Consider the following 27,706-nt stretch of genomic DNA (forward strand, 5'->3'; position numbering starts at 1 on the left):
GCCTTGGGGATTTATCAGCTTTCAGTCCCATTAATTTCTCCAGCACTATTTTTTTAGCAATACTAATTCCCTTCAATTCCTCCTTCTCACTAGACCCTTGGCTCCAGAGCATTTCTGGGAAATTATTTGTATCTTCCTCCATGAAGACAGAACTAAAGTAGTTGTTTAATTGCTCTGCCATGTCCTTGTTCTTGTTCTCTGTTATAAATTCTCCCATGTTGGATTGCAAGGGACCTACATTTCTCTTCGCTAATCTTTTTCTTTTTATACACTTATAGAAGCTTTTACAATCCATTTATGTTCCTCGCAACTTTATTCTCATGCTTAGTTTACTCCCTTCTTAATCAATCTCTTGGTCCTCCTTTGCTGAATTCCAAACTGCTCCCAATCCTCAGGCTTGCTACTTTTTCCATGAACTGTATATGACTTCTCTTGTGATCTAATACTATCCTTAATTTCTTTTGTTAACCATGGTTGGGGCATTTTTCCTATTGTGTTTTTGCATCAGAAAGGAATGTATAATTTTTGCAATGTATACATTCGTTCCTTAACATTAGCCATTGTCAATCCACCTTTTAATTAAGTTCCCCAATCCATCTTAGCCAACTCGCCCAACACCGTCATAGTTTCCTTTGTTAAGATTTAGGACCCTAGTTTCATATCAGACTACTCTACTGCCTTTGACGTCCTGCTTTTTAATTTATTTCCTGGCTCCCTGTATTCTGCTTTCAGGACTTCATCCCTCTTTACCTATGTCATTGCCCTGATATGGACTACAGCCTCTGCCTGTTCAACCTCCCCCTTCAGAATGACCTGTAGCTGCTCAGTGACATCCTTGACCCTGGCACCAGGGAGGCAACACACCATGCTGGTGTCAAGTCTGCAGCTGCAGGAATTTCTATCTGTTCCCCTTATGATAGAAACCCCTATCACTATTGCTCTCCCACTCTTTTTTCCCCTCCTCTGTGTAGCTGAGTCACTCATGGTGCCACAGACTTGGCTCTTGCTGCATTCCCCTGAGAAACCATCATACCCCAACAGTATCCAAAATGGAAAATCTGTTGGAAAGGGAGATGGACACAGAGGACTCCTGCACTACCTGCCTAGTGCATTTACTCAGGCTGCCAGTCACCCATTCCCTTTCTGCCTGTGCATTCTTTTCCTGTGGTGTGACCACTTCACTATATGTGTTATCCACAAAAATCTCATCCTTGCAGATGCTCTACAGTGACTCCAGGTGCAGTTCCAGCTTCGAGTAGCTGCAGCTGGAGTCACTTCCTGCACAAATGGTCACCCTGGACACTGGAAGTGTCCCTGACTTCCCACATGGCACAGGAGGAGCATACCATTTGGCTGAGCTACCCTGCCATGACTTACCCTCAAATTACTCCCTTTACTTTTACTTCCTCTAGTTTTGGAGAATATTAAGGACACAAGAAATACTTACCAGGTCCTCCTTAACAAGGTCACCACTCTTTTTACTGAGGAAATGTAAAAAATGAAAGGACCACTTCCTACCCTCTTTAGCAAACTCCCTCTCTCACCAAGCTCCAACTGAAGTACTCTAATGCAGCCCAAAGCAGCACTCCAGTGCAGATGAAAACAGCACTGTCGATGACTTGCTTTTATGCTGTCTGAATTTAGCTTCTGAAAACCTGTTTAAGCCAGTTAACCAGTTTACCACCTGCAAGCAGAGCCTGCATAACTTATTTTCTAGTTAGACTAAAACTCACCTTCTCCAAACCCAATGAGCACCTTTTAATTAGTTGCTAAATTAAATAAAGATTCGACTTTAGATAGAAACTAACCCTTAAAAGTCGGTCTCTCACCAAACTCCAACTGAAGCACTCTAATGCAGTCCAAAGCAGCACTCCAAGCTCTACCAATCTGTTTTTATATTCCTAATTAGTTTACTGTCATGTTCTAAGTTTTCTATCATTAAAAACCTTTTGGTTGCTCTTTGCTCTGATTTTGTTTTTCAATGAATTGTGTTTTTGTTGAACCTTTTGAATTGTTTCCTTAGATGTATCCCACTTTATTTATTGTTGTGTCTTTGGTCTATTTACCCAATTAAACTCAACTAGCTCTCCTCTTATACCTATGTAATTGGTTTTGTTTCAATTTAAGATTTTTGTCTGGGACTGGAATATGTGGCTTTCAAATTTAATAGTGAATAGAATTGCATTATGATCATTTACTCCCAGAGGCTCTTTTACCATGACATTACGAATAGACTTGCCACATTGCACAACACCAGATTTAAGCTAGCTCTATTCCTAGTTGGTTCCATCATATATTGTTCCATGAAGCTGTCCCAAAAGCATTCTACAAACTCAAACTCCAGACTTCCTTTGCCATTTTGATTTGTCTAGTTTATATCAAGATTGAAGTGCCATATGATTATTACACTGCCTTTGTTACAAGCTCCAAAGTTATAACTGCCATTAGTGGCCTATAAACTACTTCCACCAGCAATTTCTGCCCTTTGAATTCCTAATCTCTAACTATGCTGATTCTACTTCCAGCCTTCTGAGCCAAGATCCTTTCTCATTAATGGCCTTATGCCATCCTTTAATAGCGGGGCTACTCCCCATCCTCTTCCATTCTGTCTACCTTTTTGAAATGTTGTGTACCCTGGAATATTTATTTCCCAACCTTGGTCACCTTGTAACCATGAGAGGGAATTAATGTTTCAGGCAGGGTTAATGACTACAGATTGCAAAACCAGTGGGAACCCTGTGTTGAACAATTTTGGGAGCCATGATACTATTTCAAGGCAATCTAGCACTTAGCTGCACAACGTCAGGCATCCCGTTGAATTAAGCTCTAAGCAGGGTGGAAATCAGAGACCAACAGCTCTCCAGCACTGGCAGTGCCATTGGGAGTGGTGGCCATTGCCAGTATTTCTCTTGGATCAATGCTGGATCCCTGGACAAAGGTAGGTGGCACAGAATTGGGATACCAGGGAAGAGGGGGTGCCAGCAAGGGCAGGGGATGCGTTCCCATGAGACCCCCATTCCCAATATTGGTTCCCTTGATCAGGTAAAGTGTGCCTGAGCATTAGAGAGTCCCTGCCCTGCCTCAGTAGGCTGAAGACAAATCCAAAAGGATTTGCTAGATGGCCTTGCTGATTGGTAAGTACATATGAATTAATAGGTAAACAGTGATTGAACATACCACTCTGCACAATAAATGGCAGACGTGAACAAGACCGATTCCACGGATCTCTCAACAACCCAGACATCAGTAAATACTGTGAGTCACTCAAATTTGTTGAAGCTCTGGGAGGGATTTTCTGCACCTACCCGCTGCTGGGATCGTCTGGTCCTGCTGTAAGTCAATGGACTTCTGGTTGGGGTGCCGCCTCGCCTATGACGGGTCCCACCCGCAACGGGGCCGGAAAATCCCTGCCTTGTCTCGCTTACAAGGGATTCCAGTCTTCACCTTCAAAGATCTCGCCTTGGAATTCTCTCCAAAAGTCGCTCCAACTCTGGTGACCTCAACAATGGCCCACCTCACAGGGTTTCAATCTCATCGTCTGAGACTCTGTTCCATTGGATTCCCAAGTCTGCCCTCCAGCCCAAATCACAAGAACAACTGCAGCTCTTCAGCTATGCTGAGCAGAATACTACTGCTCCAAAGGGGTACCTTTGCCCCAGTGGCCTGCAGCACAAAACCACTAACCTTCTGCTGCCTTCTTAGATCTTCAGTTCTTCTCTAGAGCCCGCTTTCTTCGCCAGAGCTTCTCCCAAGCCCTCTCCACTTAAGGTTTGCCATCAGTGGCCCTTTATCTGCTTGGATCCACTCTCTGTGCTCCTCTTTCTTAACAGCAACCTCTCTCTGCCCCATCTTTCTCTCCCTTGTCTGGAACTTCCTTTGGGATCTCTTCATGTCCACTCTCCCTATCCCCTGCTTGGAGCCTCTCCCTGTCGTCTGCCTGGGACTTCCATCTGATTATGGTGCTCTGCTCCCAATCCCATAGTCAGGGTTTTCGCACCGGTTTCTTTTTTGCCCAGGCACACTGGGGCTGTGTTCTCGGCCTGAAGAACTTCAAATGCTGTATTGTTCATGTGTTTCCCACTCCTGGTGCCCATATATGCAAACTCCAGAGGCTCATCAGCACTTGGAGTTCCCAACCTCCACTCCATGAGAGAGTAAGTTGGATCTCAAACTTCCTTCCCTTGGGAGAGAGGAAGCTTCATCATAGGGAAGGTTTTTTAATAATATCTTTCCAAGAAATACTTATAAAAACTTGTAACAAATAGCTTATCAAATACTGTACAGAAAATCTTTTCATTTTATTCCCCAATTACACATATTGTATTATAAAGTTATAAAGGCTGAACCAAAACAAAAGCCAGTAATGTAACAAGTAGGATTAACAGATTTCAAACATAATAGAATCATCATAGCTTAGAACCTGCCTTTTTTCCTATCCACTTTGAATATCAACAATTATAGGATTGTTTCCAAAATCTTTACATGGTTAACCAAAGATAATGAAAATACATTTAAAGTTTTCTTTAGAAACATCTTGACCAGCTTGCATTTCTATTTTGTACCATGGGCGTTCAACCTTTCTGGTGTAAATGCAAACTGATACACTGGCCATCTTCTACTCTTCCCATGTAGATATAAATTAGTCACACTATGAGATACAAATAACCTTTGTCTATGTTTCTCAACTTTAATACAGAAGAACATGGGGTTTTTCTTACTCTTCTCCTCTGTTAATGGAAATATGCCTTCAATGAGTCCTTTAAATTTGCTACAGAATATATGTCTGAATGACAACCAGTTTCAGAATTATCTTCTTCACTCACTTCTTTCATAACAGATTTTGTCGTTCCATTGTTTTGATCCAGATGAATAAACCTGCACTGAGGGCATTTTCCTCTCTTTGCTCAAGTCATTTTCTACCTTATCCGAGAGATGTGCTATAGACTTCTGCACAAGTTTATATTCTCACTGACACAAACTTGGAACCCTCATCTCAATTCCTCTCACAATTTCATCCAAATATTTCTTTACTCTCTTATTTTCCAATTCTTTTCCAAGTTTTTTAATCTTTTCATTCAGCTCAGCAACTGCTCTGGTCAATTCAGTTGCCTTTGTTTCAGAATCATCTGCAGAACCCTAATACAAATTTAACAATTTCTAATGGGCACTTAGTTCATTTCGGAATCTTTCTTCCATGGTTACTGACTGCTCCTTAGACTTTTTCAATTCATTTGTTACTTCCTCAGTTTGTTTCTTCAAATTATCCTTATTTGCCTTTAGGTCTGGATCTGCACTTTCAAACCACACATCTCATGTTTCTTGTTCTCCAGAATGCATCGGAGTTTGAGAATTTCATTGCACTTTTCACAATGACATACCTACAGTTCATCGGTCTTGGTTTTTAATTCCACATTCAACCAACTGTTCTGATTCATCAGCAGTTCCTTTACCTGTTCAAGGCATTTTTCACGATACTGACTTCTGATACTTGAAGTTCACCAAGTTTTAATTGATAGTCTATCCTTGTTGAATTTTTTTCAACAAGTTTATCATTTAGACGTTTCAAGCCCTCATTTAAGTGTTCTACTTCCTGTGGCCAATAAATCCAGTGTTCTAACCAGTTCTCATTTTTCGTTAATAAACTCATCTTTCATGCCTAAAAGTTGGTTCCCTACACTGATCTAACCATCTAGTTCACTAATGTCCTTTAGGGAAGGAAACTTGCCATCCTTACCCGGTCTGAACTTCATGTGACTCCAGACCCGCAGCAATGCGGTTGACTCTTAACTGCTATCTGAAATGGCCTAGCCAGCCATTCATTTCAAGTGCAATGAGAGATGGGCAACAAATGTTGGCCTTGTCAGCAATGTCAACGTCCCATGAAAGAATAAGAAAAATCCTTCAATTGTTTGTTATCAGCAATAAGCTTCTCATTTTTGACCACAGTAATTTTGGGGTGTTTGGCAAGGTCAGAATGAACAAGCAACTGCTGCAACACAGTCGTCGCCGTGTTTTCATCTATGTTAGTTAAATCGCTACCTAACATGAAATTTACCCCTTCAATAGGTAAACTAGAAACAATTGCCACAGCAACAATTCCATTTACTAAGTCACTTCATAAATTAACTTTACACAAGGGAACAGGTTCATAAGTTTCATAAAGATCCCCTATTAATGCTTACTCTTTCATCAACCCATCTGGAACACAAATCGTATCATCAGCCACCATCAATGACTGACCTGCCCCAGTAGTTCTCACAATATCAATTTGTTGACTTGTTTTATTGAAGGAATAATGGAACACTTCTCCCTTCAAGACAAAGTCTCTATAACCTTCAGCAAACAGCCTCACTTTAGCAGTATCCAAGGAAAGTCCCCTTGACCATATTGAGCTATATTCCCTTTCTAGTAGGTTCTGGGGAACACATTTCAAGTGTACCACTGCTATGTTTTACCACTGGTTTCATTTACTGGTACAGCCCTTCTCAAAGACTCCTTAGGCCTCCTTATTACTGATGCTGATTTACCATTCAGCTCCTGACAATTTGCTTTTATATGCCCCATCTTATGGCAATAAGAGCATACTGGTTTCTTTCTATCACTACTATCCTTTACACCCACATTCCTATTGATTGGAACAGCTTCTGCCTGCTCCCTAAAGTTATCCTCATTTCTATTCTTCCAACTTCCCTGTGGGTTTACAAATGGAGATCTACTGCCCCCTAGCTGCCTATGTGAAATATCATACACATCTGCCAAAACTACTGTTTTCCTTACCTTAGAAATCCTATGGTCTCCCAGGTGTGACCTGAAAGACATTAGGATATTGTTTCAAAATTCTTCCAGTACTATTAGCTCTCTCACATTCTCAAAAGTTTATTCTAACTTTCTAACTTCAGTGATCGAAACCACCTGTCAAACAACATTTCCATCTCCCCAGCAAATTCAGCAAATGATTCATTCAGTCTTTTTAAAATCTGGAATTTCAGCTGATATACTTCAGGGACAAGCTAGTATGCCTTAAATACCACAGTTTTAATTATCCCATAATCTGAGGATTGTTATTCCGAAAGGCTGGAATATACATCCATAGCTTTCCCGACTAAAACGATTTGCAAAATGAGACTCCGTGTATCCTTTGGTCACTTGAATTTGTAGCCACCTTTTTCCTTTTTAAATGAGATAAAATATCTCTCAACTCTGTCTTCAGTGAATTTAGACACAATGCGAAGACTCATTGATTTATCAAAGGTTGGAGTGGGACCCGATTCCTTATCTGAACTACTCATCTCTTTCAACCTGTAACCCAAGCTTTTCTCTAGCCAGTTCATGCTGTCTGATGTCTTTCTCTCTTTGAAGCTCAACATCAAACTTTTGCATTTCCACTTCTTTTTCAAATTCAAGGTTTTGCTTTTCTCCATCTCTTTCCATCACAAGCTGCTTCATCTGCAGTCAAATTCTAACCAACTCAACTGAATTGCTAAATGGAATAACTTTTTCTTCTTGCAATCCCAAATTCTCTGCCATTACCTCGATGATATCTGCTTTCTTAGCCCCTGCTTTTACCTCTAACTTCAACTTTTCTGCTAATGTGATTGATCTAACCTTGGTAAATTGTTGCAAATTACACAGGGATAAATCTTCCCATCCAGAAAAGTCATAACAATTGACAAAGCCATTCTGCTTTTCAATAAGTATAGTAAAATTCATTGTGGAAATCTGATCAACCTTAATCCCAGCAAGTACCAGCACTTGTATCTTTCTGTGGATTAAAAATCCTGCACAAGCCCCCATTTTATGTTATGATCCTTGACCAGACTCCCATGTTTTTGTTAAGATCCGGTGAGGGACCAATAACTTTTTTTTAAAAATTGGACAAAATTTGAGACACTTGCTAAGAGAGTAAAGCCACAAGATTCCACGGTTTTGAACAAGCAAAAATAAACTTTACTAGACAAGGTTGGAAAAAAAACTATTTACAATACCTAACTTATATTCTAACATTTAGGGTTAATATGAGGTACATGTGAATTAACAGGCAAACTGTGGTCGAACATAGATAATACACTCTGCACAATGAATGGCGGATGCAACCAAGACAGATTCCATGGATTTCTCAACAACCCCCCAGATGTCAGCAAAACTGTGAATTTTCTTTATTCATTCATGGGATTTCAGCATCACTGGCTAGGTCAACATTTATTGCCTATCCCCAGTTGTCCTTGAGAAGGAGATGGTGAGCTGTCTTCTTGAACTGCTGCAGTCCATGTGGTGTAGGTGGACCCACAGTACTATTAGGGAGGGAGTTCCAGGATTTTGACCCAGCAACAGTGAAGCAACGGCAATATATTTCCAAGTCAGGTTGATGAGTGGCTTACAGGGAAACTTCCAGGTGGTGAATTTCACATGCATCTGCTGCCCCTGTCCTTCTAGATGGTAGCAGTCATGTGTGTGGAAGGTGCTGCCTAAGGAGCCTTGGTGAGATCCTGCAGTGCATCTTGTAGATGGTACATGCTGCTGCCACTGTGCATTGGTGCTGGAGGGAAAGGATGTTTGTGGATGGGACGCCAGTTAAGCAGGCTCCTTTATCTTGGATGGTGTCGAGCATCTTGAGCGTTGTTGAAGCTGCACTTATCCAGGCAAATGGAAAGTATTCCATCACACCCCTGGCTTGTGCCTTGTAGATGGTGGACAGGATTCGGGGAGTCAGGAGGTGAGTTACTCATCACAGGATTCCTAGCCTCTGACCTGCTCTTGTAGCCATTGTATGTATATGGCAGGTCCAGTTCAGTTTCTGGTCAATGCTAACCCCAAGGATGTTAATAGTGGGGGATTCAGCAATGGTAATGCCATTGAATGTCGAGGTACGATGGTTAGATTCTCTCTTGTTGGAGATGGTCATTGCCTGACACTTGTGTGGTGCGAATGTTACTTGCCACTTGCCAGCCCAAGCCTTTGCTGCACTTGGACACAGACTGTATCTGAGGAGTCCCAAATGGTGCTGGACATTGTGCAATCATCAGCGATCAACCCCACTTCTGACCTAATGATGGAAGAAAAGTCATTGATGAAGCAGCTGAGGGTGGTTGGGCCAAGGACACTACCCTGAAGAGATCATGCAGTGATATCCTGGAACTGTGCTGATTGACCTCCAACAACCGCAACCATCTTCTTTTTTGCGAGTTATGACTCCAGCCAGTGGAGAGTTTTCCCCCTGATTCCCATTGACTCCAGTTTTGCTTGGGCTCCTTGATGCCACACTCTGTCAAAGCCTGCCTTGATGTAAAGGGTAGTCACTCTCACCTCACCTCAGGAGGTCAGCTCTTTTGTCCATATTGGAACCAAGGCTGTAATGAGGTCAAGAGCTAAGTCATCCTGGCGGAACCCAAACTGAGTGTCAGTGAGGTTATTGCTAAGCAAGTGCCACTTGATGGCACTGTTGATGACCCCTTCCATCTCTTTACTGATGATCGAGAGTAGACTGGTGGGGTGGTAATTAGCCGGGTTGGATTTGTCCTGCTTTCTGTGGATGGGACATACCTGGGCAATTTTCCACATAGCCGGGTAGATGCCAGTGTTGTAGCTGTACTGGAACAGCTTGGCGAGGGGCGTGGCAAGTTCTGGAGCACAATTCTTCAGTACTATTGCCAGAATATTGTCAAGGCCCATAGTCTTTGCAGTATCTAGTGCCTTCAGTTGTTTCTTGATATCACATGCAGTGGATCGAATTTGCTGAAGACTGGCATCTGTAATGCTGGGGACCTGCGGAGGAAGTGGAGATGGTTCATTGACTTGGCACTTCTGGCTGAAGATTTTTGCAAATGCTTCAGCCTTAACTTTTGCATTAAATGCTGGGCTCTCCCAATCCAGATTCCAGTCTTCATCTTGGAAGTCTATCCAAAACTCGTATGGTTTCAATCTCATCTCCCAAAACTCCATTCCCCTGATCCCAAGTTTGTTCTTCAGCATGGACTCACAAGCTCAACTTCAGCTCTTCAGCTGCGCGAGCAGAATATTACTGCTCCGAAGGAGTACCTTGCCCCAAAAGCCCACAGCATTCTACTGCCTTCTTAGATCTTCATGGCTTCTCCTCAGCCCTTTGATTGCCAGGGCTTCTACTGAGCCCTCTTGAAGCACCACAGATTTTCCTGAGCCCTCTCCACTTAAGATCTGCCAACCTTTCTCTGCTTTGAGTCCTTTTTTCTGCTCCTCTTTCTTCTTAACTCTGGCCTCTTCCTGTCCCCTCTCCCTGTCCACTGTCTGGGCTCTCCTTTCTGATTATGGTGCATGATCAGGATTTCGTGCCATTTTCTTTTTGCGCAGACACACTGAGCCCATGCCCTCAGTCCACAGAACTTCAAATGCTGTACTGCGCATGCATCGCTGACTCTGCACGCGTTTGAAAGTCCCGAGGCTCATTGGCACTTGGAGTTCCCAATCTCCACTCCACGAGAAGATATGTTGGAAGTCATAACACAAATACCTCATGTCTGCTGATCAAAGTCAAGCACAAGGCTCCTCCATCACTGCATCCTGGATCCCTATACCTCCCTGACTTGCAGTCATACCCTCCTGTCCTTGACCATTGGCTAACTCTAAAGTTCTCTTTAACGTAAAGGGTGTGACTGTTCCCTGATGCAAAGTGCCTAGGTAACTCCCCATGATGCCCACAATGCCTTCAGCTTGGACTCCAGTTCAGTAACTCTGAGGTAAAGTTGCTCGAGGTGTAGACAATTACTGCAGATGTGTTTGTCTGGGATTGTAGTGCTTTCCACAGACTCCCATATGTTGCAGTCATGGCACACCACCTGTCCTGCCATACCTGTCTATCATTATTTATAATAAGGGTATAACAAACTGAGAAAATATAGGGAGGGAAAAAGGGGAGGTGGAGTCGCTGTACATATTCCATATTAAGGAAAACATTAGGGAAGTAGAAAAAAGGGACACAGTTAACAGCAACACAAAAATAGAATCCATATGCATAGAGATAATAGATAATAAAGGATCAATAATGTAGTCTATAGACCACCTAATAGTGGAAGGGAGGTGAAGGAAGAAATATGCAGTCAAATTAGGAAGTTGAGTGAAAAATATAGTGCAAATTTGGGATGATTCCGCCCTAAGAGCAGTAGTGGGTGGATTGTAAAATGATGTTTTACCTGCCTGCCGCCATGGTTGCTTTTCACGCCGTATCGTCTCAAACCCTCCATGTTAATTATGCATTTCTGGGAAACACGCCAATTCCATGCCATCGCCTCTGCTTCAGTACGCTGGGCGCCATATTTAAAGTCCAGCTGCACACACACATCTCAATGCTTCCAGCCTACAACTGCTGCAAAGAATGCATGGCCCTGAAAGGCAAAAAGACTGCAGCCCCCAGGATCAGTGACAGGTCCCTCGAGTGCCTTTTGGATGCAGTGGAGGCTCGCTATGATATCCTCTACCCTTAGTTTGGCTGCAGGATGGGCAGCAGCCTCAGTGAGCTGGCAGCTTGGGTTGCGATGGCCAGTGCCAACTCCCTTCAAAGAGGACAGCACTCAGTGCTGCAAGAAGATGAATGATCTCCATTCCATTTGGGCAAGTCACTCTTCTCATCACTCAACTCTCACACTCACCAACCAATCACACATCCACAGAGCCCTCTCTCACTGCCGGTTCAAGGGACATCACCATTCACTCGCTCACGCCTTCATTGTCCTCATCCCATCTATGGGACCACTCACCACCCACGCATGCCAAACATGCTTATCATCTTGGAAAAACTCAGCAGGTTTGACAGCATCTGCAGAGAGGGATACAGTTGATGTTTCAAGTCTGTATGACCCTTCAGCAGAACTAAGACATATAGAAATGAGATGAAATATAAGCTGGTAGAAGTGGGTGGGACAGGAGAGCTTGATAGGGGGCCAGTGATAGGTGGAGGCCAAAAAGAGACTGCCAAAGATGTCATAGACAAAAGGACAAAGGAGTGTTGATGGTGGTGATATTAACTAAAGGATATGCTAATGGGGACATTAAGGGAAGCAAGCTAGTGGCAGATGGCCCTAGTGCGGGTGGGGTGGGGGGAAGGGATCAAAATGGGCTAAAAGGTGGAGATGAAACAATAGATCAAAATAAATTTAAAAATAGAAAAAAATATAGTGTTAAAAAAATTATAAATTATTGGAAAAAGGGGGATCGGAGAGGGGGGGGGGGATGGAGGAGAGAGTTCATGATCTGAAATTGTTAAACTCAATATTAAGTCCGGAAGGCTGCGAAGTGCCTGGTTGGAAGATGAGGTGCTGTTCCTCCGGTTTGCATTGAGTGGCACTGAAGCAGCTTCATGCTCTCGTCTGGATCCGAAAAATTTATTGATTTTGCTTCCAATTTGCACCTCTCCATTATTTTCACCTGGTCCATCACTAACACTTCCCTTCCCTTCCTTGACCTCTCTGTCTCAATTTCTGGTGATAGGCTGTATACCAATATTCATTACAAGCCTACCGACTCCCACAGCTACCTCGACTACAGCTTCTCACACCCGGCTTCCTATAGGACTCTATCCCATTCTCTCAGTTCCTTCGCCTCCATTGTGTCTGTTCTGATGAAGCCACTTTCCAAAACAGTTCCTCTGACATGTTTTCCTTCTTCCTTAACTGAGGTTTTCCACCCACAATGGTTGACAGGGCCCTCAACCGTGTCCAGCCCATCTCCCGTGCATCCGCCCTCACACCTTCCTCTCCCTTCCAGAACCATGATAGGGTCCACCTTGTCCTCACTTATCACCCCACCAGCCTCCGCATTCAAAGGATCATCCTCTGCCATTTCCGCCAACTCCAGCATAATGCCACCACCAAACACATCTTCCCTTCAGCCCCCCCACCCCCCCCCACTGGCGACTTTCTGCAGGGATTGTTCCCCTCGGGATACCCTGGTCCACTCCTCCATTACCCTTTGCATCTCAACCCCCTACCACGGCACCTTCCCATGCAACCGCAGAAGGTGCAACACCTGCCCCTTTACTTCCCCTCTCCTCCAAGGGCCCAAACACTCCTTTCAAGTGAAGCAGCATTTCACTTGCACTTCCCTCAATTTAGTCTACTGCATTTGCTGCTCCCAATGCGGTCTCCTCTATATTGGAAAGACCAAACGCAGACTGGCTGACCCCTTGCGGAACACCTTCGGTCTATCCGCAAGCATGACTCAGACCACCCTGTCGCTTGCCATTTCAACACACCACCCTGCTCTCATGCACACATGTCCACTGCCTGCTGCAGTGTTCCAGTGAAGCTCAACGCGAACTGGAGGAACAGCACCTCATCTTCCGGCACTTTGCAGTCTTCTGGACTTAATATTGAGTTCAACAATTTTAGATCATGAACTCTCTCCTCCATTCCCACCCCCCCTTTCTGATCTCCCTTTTTCCAATAATTTATAATTTTTTTTTACACTATTTTTTTTTGTTTCCCTCCTATTTTTAAATTTATTTTGATCTATTGTTTCATGTCCACCTTTTAGCCCATTTTGATCCCTTCCCCCCACCCCACCCACACTAGGGCCATCTGCCACTAGCTTGCTTCCCTTAATGTCCCCATTAGCATATCCTTTAGATAATATCACCACCATCAACACCCCTTTGTCCTTTTGTCTATGACATCTTTGGCAGTCTCTTCTTGGCCTCCACTTATCACTGGCCCCCTATCAAGCTCTCCTGTCCCACCCACTTCCACCAGCTTATATTTCATCTCATTTCTATATGTCTTATTTCCGATGAAGGGTCATACGGATCGAAACATCAACTGTATCCCTCTCCGCAAATGCTGTTAGACCTGCTGAGTTTTTCCAGATATTTTTGTTTTTGTTTCGGATTTCCAGCATCCCTGTATTTTGCTTTTATGCTTATCATCTTGCCTGGCAGGCGTCCTGCTTACACTTTCTCCATCTCTATTCATGGAGGACAAGCTGGCACACAACAAGAGGGAAAGATCGCAGACTGGTGGAAGAATGCCTGAAATCAAGGCCCACATGAACTTTGAAAACAGAGCCATCCAGCTGGCCTGGGAGGATCTGGACCGTCCCTGGTCTGACAGTGAGGTCGGTGGTGCTCTAACAAGTGAGGATCCAGCAGTGCAACATCCATCAGACAACCATGCTGTGACTGATGTGTCCTGTTTCACAGGCCACTGCCATTCACTAATTATCTCCCCACCCTTCTGCAGGCAAATCTGGGAAACAGCTGATGGAGTCTGCGACCCAGACCCCCCAACCAAGCCCTGAAGAAACCACTGAAAGAGAGTCTGGATGCACCCGCCTTGACGTCCTATCACAGTGCTCACCCACACTCTCCACCAGCTCAGAGGCACATACCTTGGTGGGATCTCGCTTTACAGTAGCCTCGAGATCACAGTCTGGTGAGCACACCGCACTTTCTGATCCATTGCAGGTAGAAACAGTGTGTACCAGGTACCCAGGTGTCCGGCACTCAGAGGACTGCTGGAGGCCAGAAGTTTGCTGAATCTGAGTCAGATGACGAGCATGTGGAGTTGATCATGTCACAGTTGCTGAAGCTGCAAAGGCAAGCTCAGGATCAGGAAGGGATGTCCGCTGCACTCCTCAGATTGCAAGGCACAATGGAGCAGCCCGTCGGCCTTCAGGTGGAGGTGATTGTGCCGGTGTGGTAATCTGAGGTGCACACATCTTTAAGAGAATATGAGGAGATTGACCGTGTGATTGCATTACCCAATTGCTGTGGGTAGCATAGGCTACAATATTAATCAGTCATTTAGAATAGGGTCTGGTTTGAGAAGCACATGTGTTAGTGTTCAGTTACTTGTGTTAATAAACAGCATGTGTTTCATCTTACATGGGCCTCTGTGTCTGCAGTATCTTGTTTACCAGCTCACTCACCGGTAGATAGGCGTGCAGCCATGTTCATGGAGCAAATGTACGTTCAAATATCTGAATGGAGACCACTCATTAAACCTGGAAAATTCAGGTGCTAAATTAATGACGTATACTGGTGAGGACATATGAGTCAGAGGTATATATAAGGTTCCAGTACAGTATGGAAATCAGTATGTTAATCTACCCCTAATAGTGATAGCAGGCAGAGGATCGAGTCTCCTCAGAAGGAGCTGGTTAAGAGAGATTAATCTTGAGAGACTACTGAGATCTCAATCAGAAGCAGGAAATGTTACTGTTTGGAAAAAGAAGTATGTAAAGACTCAACAAAAGGAACTCATAGAGGTGATGCTTCAGGACAGAGTTCGAATTGAAATCAGTAACCTCCAAAAAGAAAAAGAAAACCTGCTGAAGGGCTTTCGCATATTACAAGATTCCCTCAGATCCCAATTTGTACCACTAAAAAGGTATGAGGAAGAACAGAAAGAATTCAGCATATCTCTGGCCAAGATGAAGAATCAATTAGCCGAGAAAGCACAAGAATGCTTAAGTCTCCAGGAAACAACTAACAAATATAAAAAAGAAATGGAAGAGCTGAAGAATCAGCTATGTGAAAGCCAAGAAGATTTAAAAATAGAGACCCCTGAGTTTCCAAAGGAGCTGACAGAAGAGGAAATGCTGGAAGACTCAACCACTGAGTTCACTCAAGTTGAGCTTATACCTGAGCCTAGTCTGGCCAATATTGAAATTGAAAAGAAGGCTGATTAAGTTCAGCAGTGCCGAGAAGGAAACCCATCAAAAGAAGACCCGTAGAAAGAAAAAGCAGAATTACTAACAAGGCCCCGAAATTTTTTTTTACACAACAAGAAGTTGATCATAGCTGTGTTTCATTTAGAGTTGCCCAACATCCTGATTCTCAGAACCTTCCTGACAGTTGCCCTTCATATAGTTGAACTTGGAGGGGAGGGGCAGCAGGAGTGTATGTGATGGGGCTCAAAAGAGGGTGAAAGCATTCCCGTTGGAGTTTACACCACATGTGGAAGGAACTCCACTTGGTCTGGAAGTGCCTGTTGGATCTGTTGAGCCTGAGAGAGTTGAAGAAACAAACTTACAGGTTCCTGCTGGAGAGCCTAGTGGACAGATGAGAGGGAGGCCTCGGATAAACCATCCGAAGTCATAGAACTGCGACGTTTGACGTGTTTGAAGAAGCCTCCAGAAAGACTTAATTTATAAATAGTTTATTCATGTAAACAGTTGATATTTTGTAAGGATTGTAAATTGTACTTTCGAGTAAAGGGGAGGGATGTGGTAATCTGAGGTGCAATACACCCTTAAGAGAATGTGAGCAGATTGACCACGTGATCGCATTACCCATTGCTGTGTAGTGCGGGCTACAATGTTAATCAGTAGTTTAGAATAGGGTCTGGTTTGAGAAGCACATGTGTTAGTGCTCTGTTACTTGTGTTAATAAACAACAACTACTTCATCTTACATGGGTCTCTGCGTCTGCAGTGTCTTGTTTACCAACTCACTCATCAGTAGATAGGTGTGCAACTGTGTTCACTGAGCAAAGCAACCCAATAGAAGAAACATAACAGCTGGCATGCCAATTCACCAAGGTCAGCGCTGGTAGGATGGTAGCCACCATGGAGACCTTGGTCCAGGACATCGCTCCTGCACTGCTGCGTGGGCTCAACTCCATTGCTGATGCCATAGTTGGCTTCCAGCATGTACACAAGAGGGGTGCAGGGCAGCTCAATCTCACTCCAGCTACTTCTTCTCCTCAAGGAGTCAGCCACAGCCCTTGGGCACCTATAAGGAGGAGGATCAGCAGGTGTACCTTCTCGGGGCCATCCATCCAAGTGACTCCGGGAGTGTCCAGCCCATCCAAATCCCCTCTTCCTGTGATCACAGCAGCTGCAGCTCCACAGACACAGCAGGGCCCGAAAAACAGTCAGGGGTCCTCCAGGTCTCGACCCTCTAGAGGACGCCTGCCAAGGTCACAGACAGGGTGTAGCAATCAGCAGGCTGCCTCCACCTCTGCTGTGGATGGCCAGAGAGCACCCAAGACATAGTGGCAGGGTTAGGAAAGTTAAGAAGGTGTAGTTGCACAGCTGGGCATGGGTGTTAATCACTTGTACATAACGGTTCACTATTGTTGATGAACTCCCAAGAATGTCTCCCTGCCTATGGCTCCATGTTCTGATGAGCACTGTTCACTCAGATGTGAAACCTTTCTACATAAGATAAAGACAGGTGTCTCAGTCCAGGGCCTCTTCCCTGTGCCTTGTACAGCCTTCAGACCAAAGTGATGGTCTGGCCTCACACTTCCTGGACACATTACTAATGCCTGCATGTTGGTGGTGCTGGTCATTGCTGTTGTGGGCAGGCGTCACAGAGTACTGTCTTTCTATGTGCTTTTAAGGTGGGGCTGGCCCCATCTCTTCAGCATCTGCGACCAGTGATGCTGTGCTCCTGAAAGGCTCAGGTGCTGAAGGCGGACAAAGGATCACATACGTTTAAAGTTTCATGGCTGCGTCTCTATGATATGACCCTGGTCACAGAGCTCAAGCGAGTTGTTCTTGGCCAGACAGGAGTCAGGCACTCTCAGAGGCTATGTGAAGATCTACAGAGTGTCCTCACTGCATGACGTCATCATCCTCCTGGAATCAAGTGGCTGTTAGGACCTCCACTGCGTCTCCATGACAGGAGCATTTTCACAGAGAGTATGTACGTTGCCATAAGCCAGACTGGAATCAAACTTTCATAGATGCAATGTGAGGATCTATGGGGTCACCCCACTGCATGTCATCTTCATCATCCACAAATCTAGCTGCTATGAAGGCCTCCCAAGCACACCTGTCTCACCTAGCCAGTGCAAGGGCCTAATTCCCGTCATTGTCACCTCCAAGGACCTCCCCACCCTCAGTCAACATGCTCCTCATCGGAGGAGATGTCCAGCTCCTCCTCAGCCAGCTCCTCTCCCTGTTGAAGCGCCAGCTTGTAAAGGGCGCAGCAGATGACGATGATGTGTGACACCCTCTGTGGAATATATTGCAGGGCTCCACCAGACTGGACCAGGCACGAGAACCTCATTTTCAGCATCCTGATGGTCTGCTCCACCAAGTTGCGAGTTGCCACATGAGCCTCGTTATACCTTTGCTCTGCTGCATTCTGAGGCCACCACGCGGGTGATATCAGCCACTTCCTCTGCAGATAGCCCTTGTTCCCAAGGCGCCATCCCTGCAGCTTCTGTGGCCCCTGGAAGGCTTCGGGGAACTGTGACCGACTGAGAATGGAGGAGTCGTGGACACTTCTTGTAAACTGGGAGCAGACCTGCAGGATGTGTTTGTGATGGTTGCACACCAGCTGCACATTCAGCAAATGGAAACCCTTGCAGTTGACATACTTGACCACGTGTTGCGACAGAGATCTGAGCACCACGTGAGTGCAGTGGATGGCACCCTGCGCCGGTGGGAACTCAATCTAGGCAAATCCAATCACTCTTGCAACCTGGCCTTCCTAGTCCCGGACAAAATGCACAAAGTCGTGTGCCCTTGCGAAGATGGCATCAGTGACCTCATGGACACATTTGTAGATGGAGGCTTGTGATATCCCACATAGGTCACCTGTGGATCACTGAAAAGACCCACTGGCATAGAAATCGAGTGCCGCTGTCACTTTCACAGCCACTGGCAGTGGATGTCCTCCATGTCCCCGTGGCGTCAAATCCTGCAGTAGCTGGCAGAGGCAACTGGCCTGTTCCTTGGACATGCACAGTCATTGGCGACATTGGTTCTTGGTCATCTCCAGGAATGAAAGGTGGTGTCTATAGACCCTGGGTTTAGCTAGATGCCGACCAGCAATGGCTCGCTATGGCTCTTTGGCGGCATGCCTGGGAGCCCCAGCCGCCCCTTCTTCGAGAGGGTGCTGCTCCTTCTTCTGTGCAGCCTGGCGCCTCAGTTTCTCTCTTTTCTGTTGTCTTCAGTCTCTGTAAGCCATGAAGCACACAGCTAGGTCACCAGGCTCCATGATCCTGATGTACTCCTTCTGCAGGATGAAAGAGAGAGATGTGTGGGTTAGCATGGGCATACTAAGAATCTGTCTTGGTTAAGTCTGATGTGCCCATAATAGACAAATGAATAAGGTTAGAGAATATGGAGTTGCGGTCAAGAGGCAGAATGGATTGATAGCTGGATTCAAGACAGAAAGCAGAGAATGGGAGTAAAGGGTATTTATTCAGAATGACAGAAGATGGGAAGTGGTGTTCCACACAGATCAGCGTTGGGACCGCTGCTGTTCACAATAGCTGCTAGACTGGTGCTGTGACCGGTAGTGAGGGAAGAAGGAAAAACATACTTGACTCCATCCTCACCAACCTGTCTGCGGTAGATGCATTTGTCCATGACATTATCGGTAGGAGTGACCACTGCACAGTTATTGTGGAGATGAAGTCCCGCCTTCACATTGAGGATACCCTCCATCGTGCTGTGTGGCACTATCACCATGCTAAATGGGACAGATTTCGAACATATCTAGCAATTCAAGACTGGGCTTCCATGAGGCACTGTGGGTCATCAGCAGCAGCAGAATTGTACTTGAACACAATCTGTAACCTCATGGCCCAGCATATCCCCAATTCTACCATTCCCATCAAGCCAGGGGATCAACCCTGGTTCAATGAAGAATGCAGGAGGGTGTGGCAGGAGCACCATTAGGCATACCTAAAGGTGTCAACCTGGTGAAGCTATAACATAGGACTACCTGCATGCCAAACAGCATAAGCAGCAAATGATAGACAAAGCTAAGCGATCCCACAACTAATGGATCAGATCTAAGCTCTGCAGACCTACCACATCCAGTTGTGAATGGTGATGGACAATTAAACAATTCACTGGAGGAGGAGACTCCACAAATATCCCCATCCTCAATGATGGAGGAGCCCAGCACAGCAATGCAAAAGATAAGGTGTTCGCAACAATAATCAGCCAGAAGTGCCGGAGGTCCCCAGCATCATGTTTGCCAGTCTTCAGTCAATTTGATTCACTCCATGTGATATCAAGAAACAGCTGAAGGCACTGGATAGTGCAAAAGCTATGGGTCCTGACAATATTCTGGCAATAGTACTGAAGACTTGTGCTCCAGGACTTGCTGCGCCCTGAGCCAAGCTGTTCCAGTACAGCTACAACACTGGCATTCACCCGGCTATGTGGAAAATTGCTCAGGTATGTTCGGTACATAAAAAGCAGGACAAATCTAACCCAGCCAATTAGGTCATTGATGAATCAGCCTACTCTCGATCATCAGTAAAGTAATGGAAGGGGTCATCAACAGTGCTATCAAGCGGCACCTGCTCACTGGCGCCCAGTTTGGGTTCTGCCAGCGCCACTCAGCTCCTGACCACATTACAGCCTTGGTTCAAACATGGACAAAAGTGCTCAACTCCCGAGGGAAGCTGAGAGTGACTGCCCTAGACATCAAGGCAGCATTTGACCAAGTGTGGCATCAAGGAGCCCAAGCAAAACTAGAGTCAATGGGAATCAGGGGGAAAAACCTCTGCTGGCTGGAGTCATATCTAGCACAAAGGTAGATGGTTGTGGTTGTTGGAGGTCAGTCATCTCAGCTCCAGGACATCACTGCAGGAGTTCCTCAGGGTAGTGTCCTAGGCCCAACCATCTTCAGCTGCTTCATCAATGACTGTCCTTCCATCATAAGGTCAGAAATGGGGATGTTCGCTGATGATTGCACAATGTTCTGCTCCATTCATGACTCCTCAGATACTGAAGCAGTCCCTGCCCAAATGCAGCAAGACCTGGACAATATCCAGGCTTGGGCTGACAAGTAGCAAGTAACATTCGTGCCACACAAATGTCAGGCAATGACCATCTCCAACATGAGAGAATCCAACCATCGCCCCTTGATGTTCAATGGCATTACCATCACTGAACCCCCCACTATCAACATCCTGGGGGTTACCGTTGACCAGAAACTGAACTGGACTAGCCATAAATACTGTGGCTAAAGGAGCAGGTCAGAGGCAAGGAATCGTGCAACGAGTAACTCACCTGCTGACTCCCCAAATCCTATCCACCATTTACAAGGCACAAGTCAAGAGTGTGATGGAATACACCCTACTTGCCTGGATGAGTGCAGCTCCCACAACATTGAAGAAGCTGGACACCATCCAGGACAAAGCAGCCCACTTGATTGGCACCACGTCCATAAACATTCACTCCCTCCATCACCGAGCATAGCAGTGTGTACCATCTACAAGATGTACTGCAGGAATTCACCAAGGCTCCTTCAACTGCACCTTCCAAACTCACGACGACTCTACCACCTGGAAGGGCAAGGGCTGCAGGTAGATGGGAACACCATCACCTGGAGGTTCTCCCAGAAGTAACTCACCACCCTGACTTGGATATATATCGCCGTTCCTTCACTATCGCTGGGTTAAAATCCTGGAACTCCCTTCCTAACAGCGCTTTGGGTGTACCTATACTGCATGGGCTACAGCGGTTCATGAAGGCAGTGCACTACCACCTCAAGGGCAACTAGGGCTGGACAATAAATGCTGGCCCACCCAGAGAAGCCCACATCCTGTGAATGAATTGAAAATAATTACATGTTACTTTAACAATTTGGACTTTGAAATCAAAAGCACAATTTCTAAATTTGTGGATGTCACCAATTTGAGGGTGGGATAGTTAATCCTGAAAAGAACTGTATTAGGAACTAGAAGTAATTTCAGTAAGTTATATTTATATTTGTGGGTATTAGGAACGAGTATTAGCTTTAAGTATAATTTGTATTTCTGTATTTATGTGTTAAGAAATGTGGAACCTAAGTTTTAGTTTCATTTTAAAAGATGTCTGCATTTTAATGAGGCTTGCCACTCTTGAAGGGGAGTTAAAACAGACATGACGCAGAAGAAGACTGGGCTGTTGCCTAGCAACAGAAGGCCCACACAGGGACCACAGAGACCGAAAAAAACAGAAAATGTAGTTTCAGTTCAGTTGAATTATCCTGTAAGGTTGGAAGCAGCCAGCAGAAGCAGCATAGGAGATGGACAGATAGCAAGTCCCAAGCTAAAGTTGGAAACAGGAGTTCGGAGAAGCTGGACAGGAGGGAGCTGCAGGAAGGTTTCCCCAAAGAACAGAATAAGTGGGGTCCCAAGAAGACCTTCTATCAAAGGGAATGAACAGGAACCTGGAAAAGCTCCTGTTAAGTGAAGTTGAGTGAGGAGCAGAGAAAGGCTCCAAGCTTTAAGGGAGAAAGCTGCTGGATGCAGATTTAAAGCAAAATAGGCTTGCGAGAAGCCAGAAGATCCTAGGAGACAGCAGAAGTTTGGTGACTGCTTATTCTGGGCATGTGAAGCAATGGTGTTCTGTTGGCATGGCTAAGTACCTCAGGGAGAGTGCGTGGAAGGCAAAGCTTGAATGCACATGGTGATCCAGGGCAGAGGAACATTGGAAGGACAGATCATAACCCTGGAGATGGACCCTTGTGGAAAGCGTGTGAGAGAAAGCATTTTGGGAGAAGATTCCAAAGCAAGTTCTTCGAGCATTGAGATGGAAACCCTCATGTGAAAGACGGAGTTCAATGAGACCGTTTGGCTTACAGTGTAACAAGCGTCTGGGGGGGAATTGATGAGGGATCCATAGCATCTGTTTGGGATGGCATCTTTGAATTGGTTTCAGAGTGTGGTGCGCCTGATCACAGGTCGCCTATTGGTTTACATGGACTGTGTGTTTACTGTGAATATAACTTATGTTATCCTTACACATCAGTATATATCTGTAAAGATATAGGGCAGAATATTACATTCGGAGTGCAGGCATGCACCCAACATGCCGGAATGTAAAATAACGTGCGATGATGTTGGGCGTGCATCCCGATATCATTGTGAATTCGCGTGATATTTCATTCGGCGGGCGCATGCTGGAGTCGGCTGCATGCCTGCCGATAATTGAACAGCCTATTAAGGCCATTAACTAGGTAATTAAGTTGAATTTTACACTGCCCATCCAACCTTACAGTTGGCAGACAGGCGAAAAGGTCAAGCGGCCTTTGTGTTTTTTAGGAAACCTCATCCATGAGCGGGATGAGGTTTCCTAAAACTAATACTGATGAAATAAAAATTTTATTTTGAAAATAAAAACATGTCCCATCTCATGTGACACAGTCACATGAGGGCACATGTTTCATTAAACTTTTACTAATTTTTTTTTCAAAAGCGCTTCAATCTTCCTGAGGTAGTTCCATGCCTTAGGGAGATTGAAGCGATCTTTCGCATGCATGCGCGAACTGCGCACTGGACCCGACTCTCCCTCCTCCCCCCGCTCGCACAGGTAGCACTAGTGCTCCTGCTCGTGATCCACGCAGGGTGGGTCTTAATTGGCCCGCCTCTGTGAAATTGTGGTGCAGAGCCGAGCGCGGGTGGCAGTCGGCTCCGCAACCACTCCCACCTGCTCTCGCCGAGCCCGCCCAACGACTGGAAAATCCTGGCCATAGTTTGGGGGAAGGAGTATTGTCATATCGTTAGGCTTTTCTTGTTTAATAAATGTTTTAGTCTTTTGTTAAAAGTTCATCAGCTGACTCCTGTGGCTCTGTTGAGTAGCCACTCTCTATGTTTCTAAACAAAAAATAAAAGTTAGAATCTATCAAGCTGGGTTGCACCCTGAAATCTGGCTTATCCAGTAGTAACGTCAGCTGGGATCATAACAACTGCAACAAATTCCAGGAGAACATTAATAAACCTGCAGAATGGGCAAACTAAGTTGAAAACAGATAAATGTGAGGTGGTACATTTTGGTAGGATGAATAGGAAGGTCACTTATCTCTGAGAAGATGCAAGTCTAGGTGGGATAGAGGAACAAAGGGACCTCAGAGTATAAATACATCAATCACTAAAAGTTGCACTGCAGGTTAGCAGAGCCATAATAAAAGCAAACCAAACACTAGGCTTTATTCCCAGAGAGATAAAGTTGAAAAATAGGGAAGTTATACTAAACTTATATTGAACCATACTCAAGAGTACAGTGTGCAGTTCTGATTACCATATTATAAAAAGGGTATAGAGACATTGGAGAGGATGCAGAAAAGATTTACTCGGATACTAGATACTAGAAATGCATGGGTTTCCATATCAGGAAAGAATGGACAGGCTGGGTTTCTTTTACTTGAAAAAAGAAAGGCGAGGGATGACCTGATAGAGGTATTTTAAATTATGAAAGGTCTTGGACACAGGGAGAATGTTTCTTCTTGTGGGGAAGAGCATAACTAGAGGCTATCAATATGATAATCACCAGGAAATCCAATAGGGAATTCAGGAGAAATTTCTTCACCCAAAGGGATGTGAGCATGTGGAATTTGCTACCGCAGGGAGTAGTTGAAGTACAGATGCATTTGAGGGGAAGCTAGAGCATTTGAGGGAGAAGGGGATAGAAGGTTACAATGGTAGATTTAGATGATGAAACATAGCTCGAGTGGAGCATAAACACTGGCATGAACTGGTTGAACCAAATGGCCTGTTTCTCTTGGTTGTTTACTCTTTGTAATCCTATTTTTTTTGATTGGTTAACTAGTTACGAATTTAGTAAACTAATAGCAAGTTAAAGTATCTTAGCTTGGAGACAAAAGTTGAATAGTTACCAGATGCCCTACACACTCTAATTACATTAATGGGACAAAACCAAATCCTGCGGATGTTGGAAATCGGAAATAAAGACAGAGAACACTGGAAATACTAAACAGATCAATCAGTATCTGTGGTGAGAGAAGCAGAATGAATGTTTTGGGTTGATGATCTTCCATCTGAACTGGAAAAACTTAGAAATGTAACAGGTTTTAAACAAGTAGAGGCACAGAAGGGGGAGGGGAAAGGTTTGTAATTAGGTAGAAAGCAAGACAAAATGGATGATGGTGCAAAGCAAAAGGAGATGATATTGTTTCAAATAAATAAACAAAAGAGGGTCTAGAGTAGCTGTAAATGGGGAAAGCAGAATCATCGCCAACTAATAGCTGCCATCTGAAAAACTGGGGGCAGTGGTTATGATAAGAAATTGTTGAACTCAATATTGAATCTGCAAGGTTGTAAATTGTATAACCACAATTTGAGATGCTGTTTCTCAAGTTTACATTGAGCTTCATTAGAATAGTGCACATTTGAAGAATGAAAAACCCTAACTAGGCAGCTACAAATATTTTGTTTGATTCACAGAACTGTTAACATCAGGGAAGTGAGTTTTCTGACCAAAAAAGGTGAATATTAGTGCAATTCTTTCACCTAAAAGTTACAACATTTCCATCATTGCAGGGATGCCCATGCTATTATTTTTGTTATTGACTGTGGGGACAAACTGAGAATTATCGTGGCTAAACAAGAATTAGACACCATCCTCATACATCCAGGTAATGTAGGACTCAATGTCTGGTCTCTATTTTAGATATTGCAGTGAACTCCTTGGTACATAATTGAATTCAGATAAAGGTGTAGATTTTCATGTCAGATTATGTTAGTACTTTTTCCTGTTCTTTTAAGTTGAATTTTCTTTCCTGTCTTTGGCAGAATCTAGAGGTATGCTTTGCATACTCTGACTGATAGGAGGATTCCTTGACTTTTGTCAGTTAGCAGAAGTGCTAATCGTAACTCATGGTAGAAGATCTGCTGAATTTTCCTTTCAGTTGGATCCTCTACTCCACTTCACTTTTGTGCTCAATGGCCGAACTGTGATTTGTCACTCCTGTGATCCCTGCTAGCAAGCACACTTGTGTGTATAAGTGGAAAATAAACAACTGAGTGGTGATGCCCTCAGTGGTTGGACAGCTTGAAATTTGTTCACTGCCTAGATTTGCACGTGAAGAATAGGAATTTAAAAGACTAAAGGGTTCCTGGTGCTTCTAAAACCATGCCCTTACACGAGTGAGTGTTTTCAGGAGAAAGGAGCAGAGGAATTTAAAAGAAACACTGTTGATCCAGGTATTTGAGAAACTGGATACTGTGTTTCTGATTTCGGGTGCAGACGTAAACTTGTTTTGCACAGAAACTAAAAGAATATCATCTTTGTGCTTGCAGATGTCAAGCACAGACCAACCCCTATTCTCTTTTTTGCAAATAAAATGGACCTGAGCGATGCTTTGTCATCAGTTATGGTGTCCCAGATGTTGGAGCTTAATAACATCAAGGACAGACCTTGGCACATATGGTAGGTGAATGGATGGCAGAAACATGTCATATGGTTGGGTTTAGTCGATAGAGTAACTGACCTTTGGTTTGTTACTGATCTTCATTCAAAAAATTGTAGGGCAAGTCCCAGGTTTAAAGCCTGGTTTGTACTAGTTTAGCTGACCTCTGCTAGGTAACACTTGGTTAATATTGTTGGACTTGTCATCCTTGGGCTATGGTAGAGAGAAAAGTCAACCTGGGTTCCTTAATCATCAAAAAGGTGAATGGAATGTTGATCTTTATCTTAAGAGGATTGGTCTGTAAAAGCTGGGAAAGGATGCATTCAGTTTTTGGGCCCTGGTCTCATGAAAGATATGTTGCAGATTCACCAGATTGATACCAAGGGGACAGTTGGCATAATCTTGGTATGTATTCCCTTGAGTTTAGAAGGTTAAGGGATAATCCATCTAATCAAAGTGTTTAAAATAACAAAGGGATTTGTTATGGTAGATACAAAGAAACCTGTTCCTTTGGTGGGGGAAACCAGAAAGAGGGGGCATTAGAGCTTGGCTAACCGATTGGTGAAATTGGGAACTTTTTTTCACATTAAGGGTAGAGGAAAACTGCAATTCCCTGTGCAACAGGCTGTGTAATGCTAAGTAAATTATAATTTTGAAGTCATAGACTGCTAGTTTTTTTTGAGTAAGGTAAGTGAATATATGAGGAAAAGCAGGTAAATACAGTCAAAAAACAGATTTCAAGGCACTGAATGGCCTACTTTTGTTCCTGTGTTCTGAAAGCTATTCAGTGAAGACTGCTGAAAAGTACATGTAGATGTCAGGTGAGAAGTAGATGGTGCTTTGTACTGGGGCACACAAGTTCAAAACACGTGTTCATCCTCATTGTCTGGGCTTTCATAAGGAATGACTACCGAAGACTGCTTAACATTGGCTTCCTCAATGGTGGAAGGGAGTAAAGTGTTATGCTTCCACTACTTGAGACAATTGGAAAAGTCATGACCAAAAGATAGCATGAGCAAGTTTTTCTATTTTCGAGGACTGCTTTTAAAGGCCTGCTTTATGAGTGATTGAGAGACCTGTATAGCTCTCTCAACTTGTCCATATTTGCCTTTGTAGTTTCTCTGCCCAACTGCTCAAATACTATGTGCTGCAGAGGCAAGAGTAAACAGCCTTGGAAGCAAGAAAGGACAAGAAAATAGAAAGTGAAAAATAAACTGAGATAGTGGGACAAGTGAAGAGAAAGAAATCAAAAAATGATAGAATTGGAGAGTTGGGAATCAATGTAGAGGAGGGTACCAAGATTTTTTTTGTAGATTTATTAACTTAACTATACAAAACTATAAAGGCATGAGGCACCTTAAAAAAACTTTGCAAACTATTGATCCCGACAGTTTTATTCAAATCTACTGACAAGAATGACAATTAGTTTTAGGAAAGGCATATGAGCAAGTTTCTGACAGATCGAGAGGTTGAGCTAACTATACCCTTTTGGTAGACCTCCAAGTAGGTAGAGAAACAGATCTGGGATGGGTTGACTGATTCTTCTTAGGTGTGTTCTAGTGTGTAGCATGTGGGGAATTTAGATGTGAATGGATAGAAAATACAAGTATTTCTGCTTCATGTTTCAATTTTACCT

At 44.2% G+C, this 27,706-nt stretch overlaps 1 protein-coding gene across 1 annotated transcript in view; it reads left to right on the forward strand.

Moving 5' to 3' along the window:
- LOC121282443 (ADP-ribosylation factor-like protein 6) overlaps nt 1–27,235 on the forward strand; it is a 53,001-nt gene extending 25,766 nt beyond the window's left edge. The window contains exons 4-6 of the mRNA XM_041196150.1: nt 25,202–25,296; nt 25,961–26,090; nt 27,187–27,235. Coding sequence (XP_041052084.1) covers nt 25,202–25,296; nt 25,961–26,090; nt 27,187–27,235 — 274 coding nt within the window. The remainder of the gene's footprint in view (nt 1–25,201; nt 25,297–25,960; nt 26,091–27,186) is intronic.
- The last annotated feature ends 471 nt before the right edge of the window (nt 27,236–27,706 follow it).

The sequence above is a fragment of the Carcharodon carcharias genome, chromosome 9, assembly GCF_017639515.1.
Source record: "Carcharodon carcharias isolate sCarCar2 chromosome 9, sCarCar2.pri, whole genome shotgun sequence".
NCBI lineage: Eukaryota > Metazoa > Chordata > Chondrichthyes > Lamniformes > Lamnidae > Carcharodon > Carcharodon carcharias.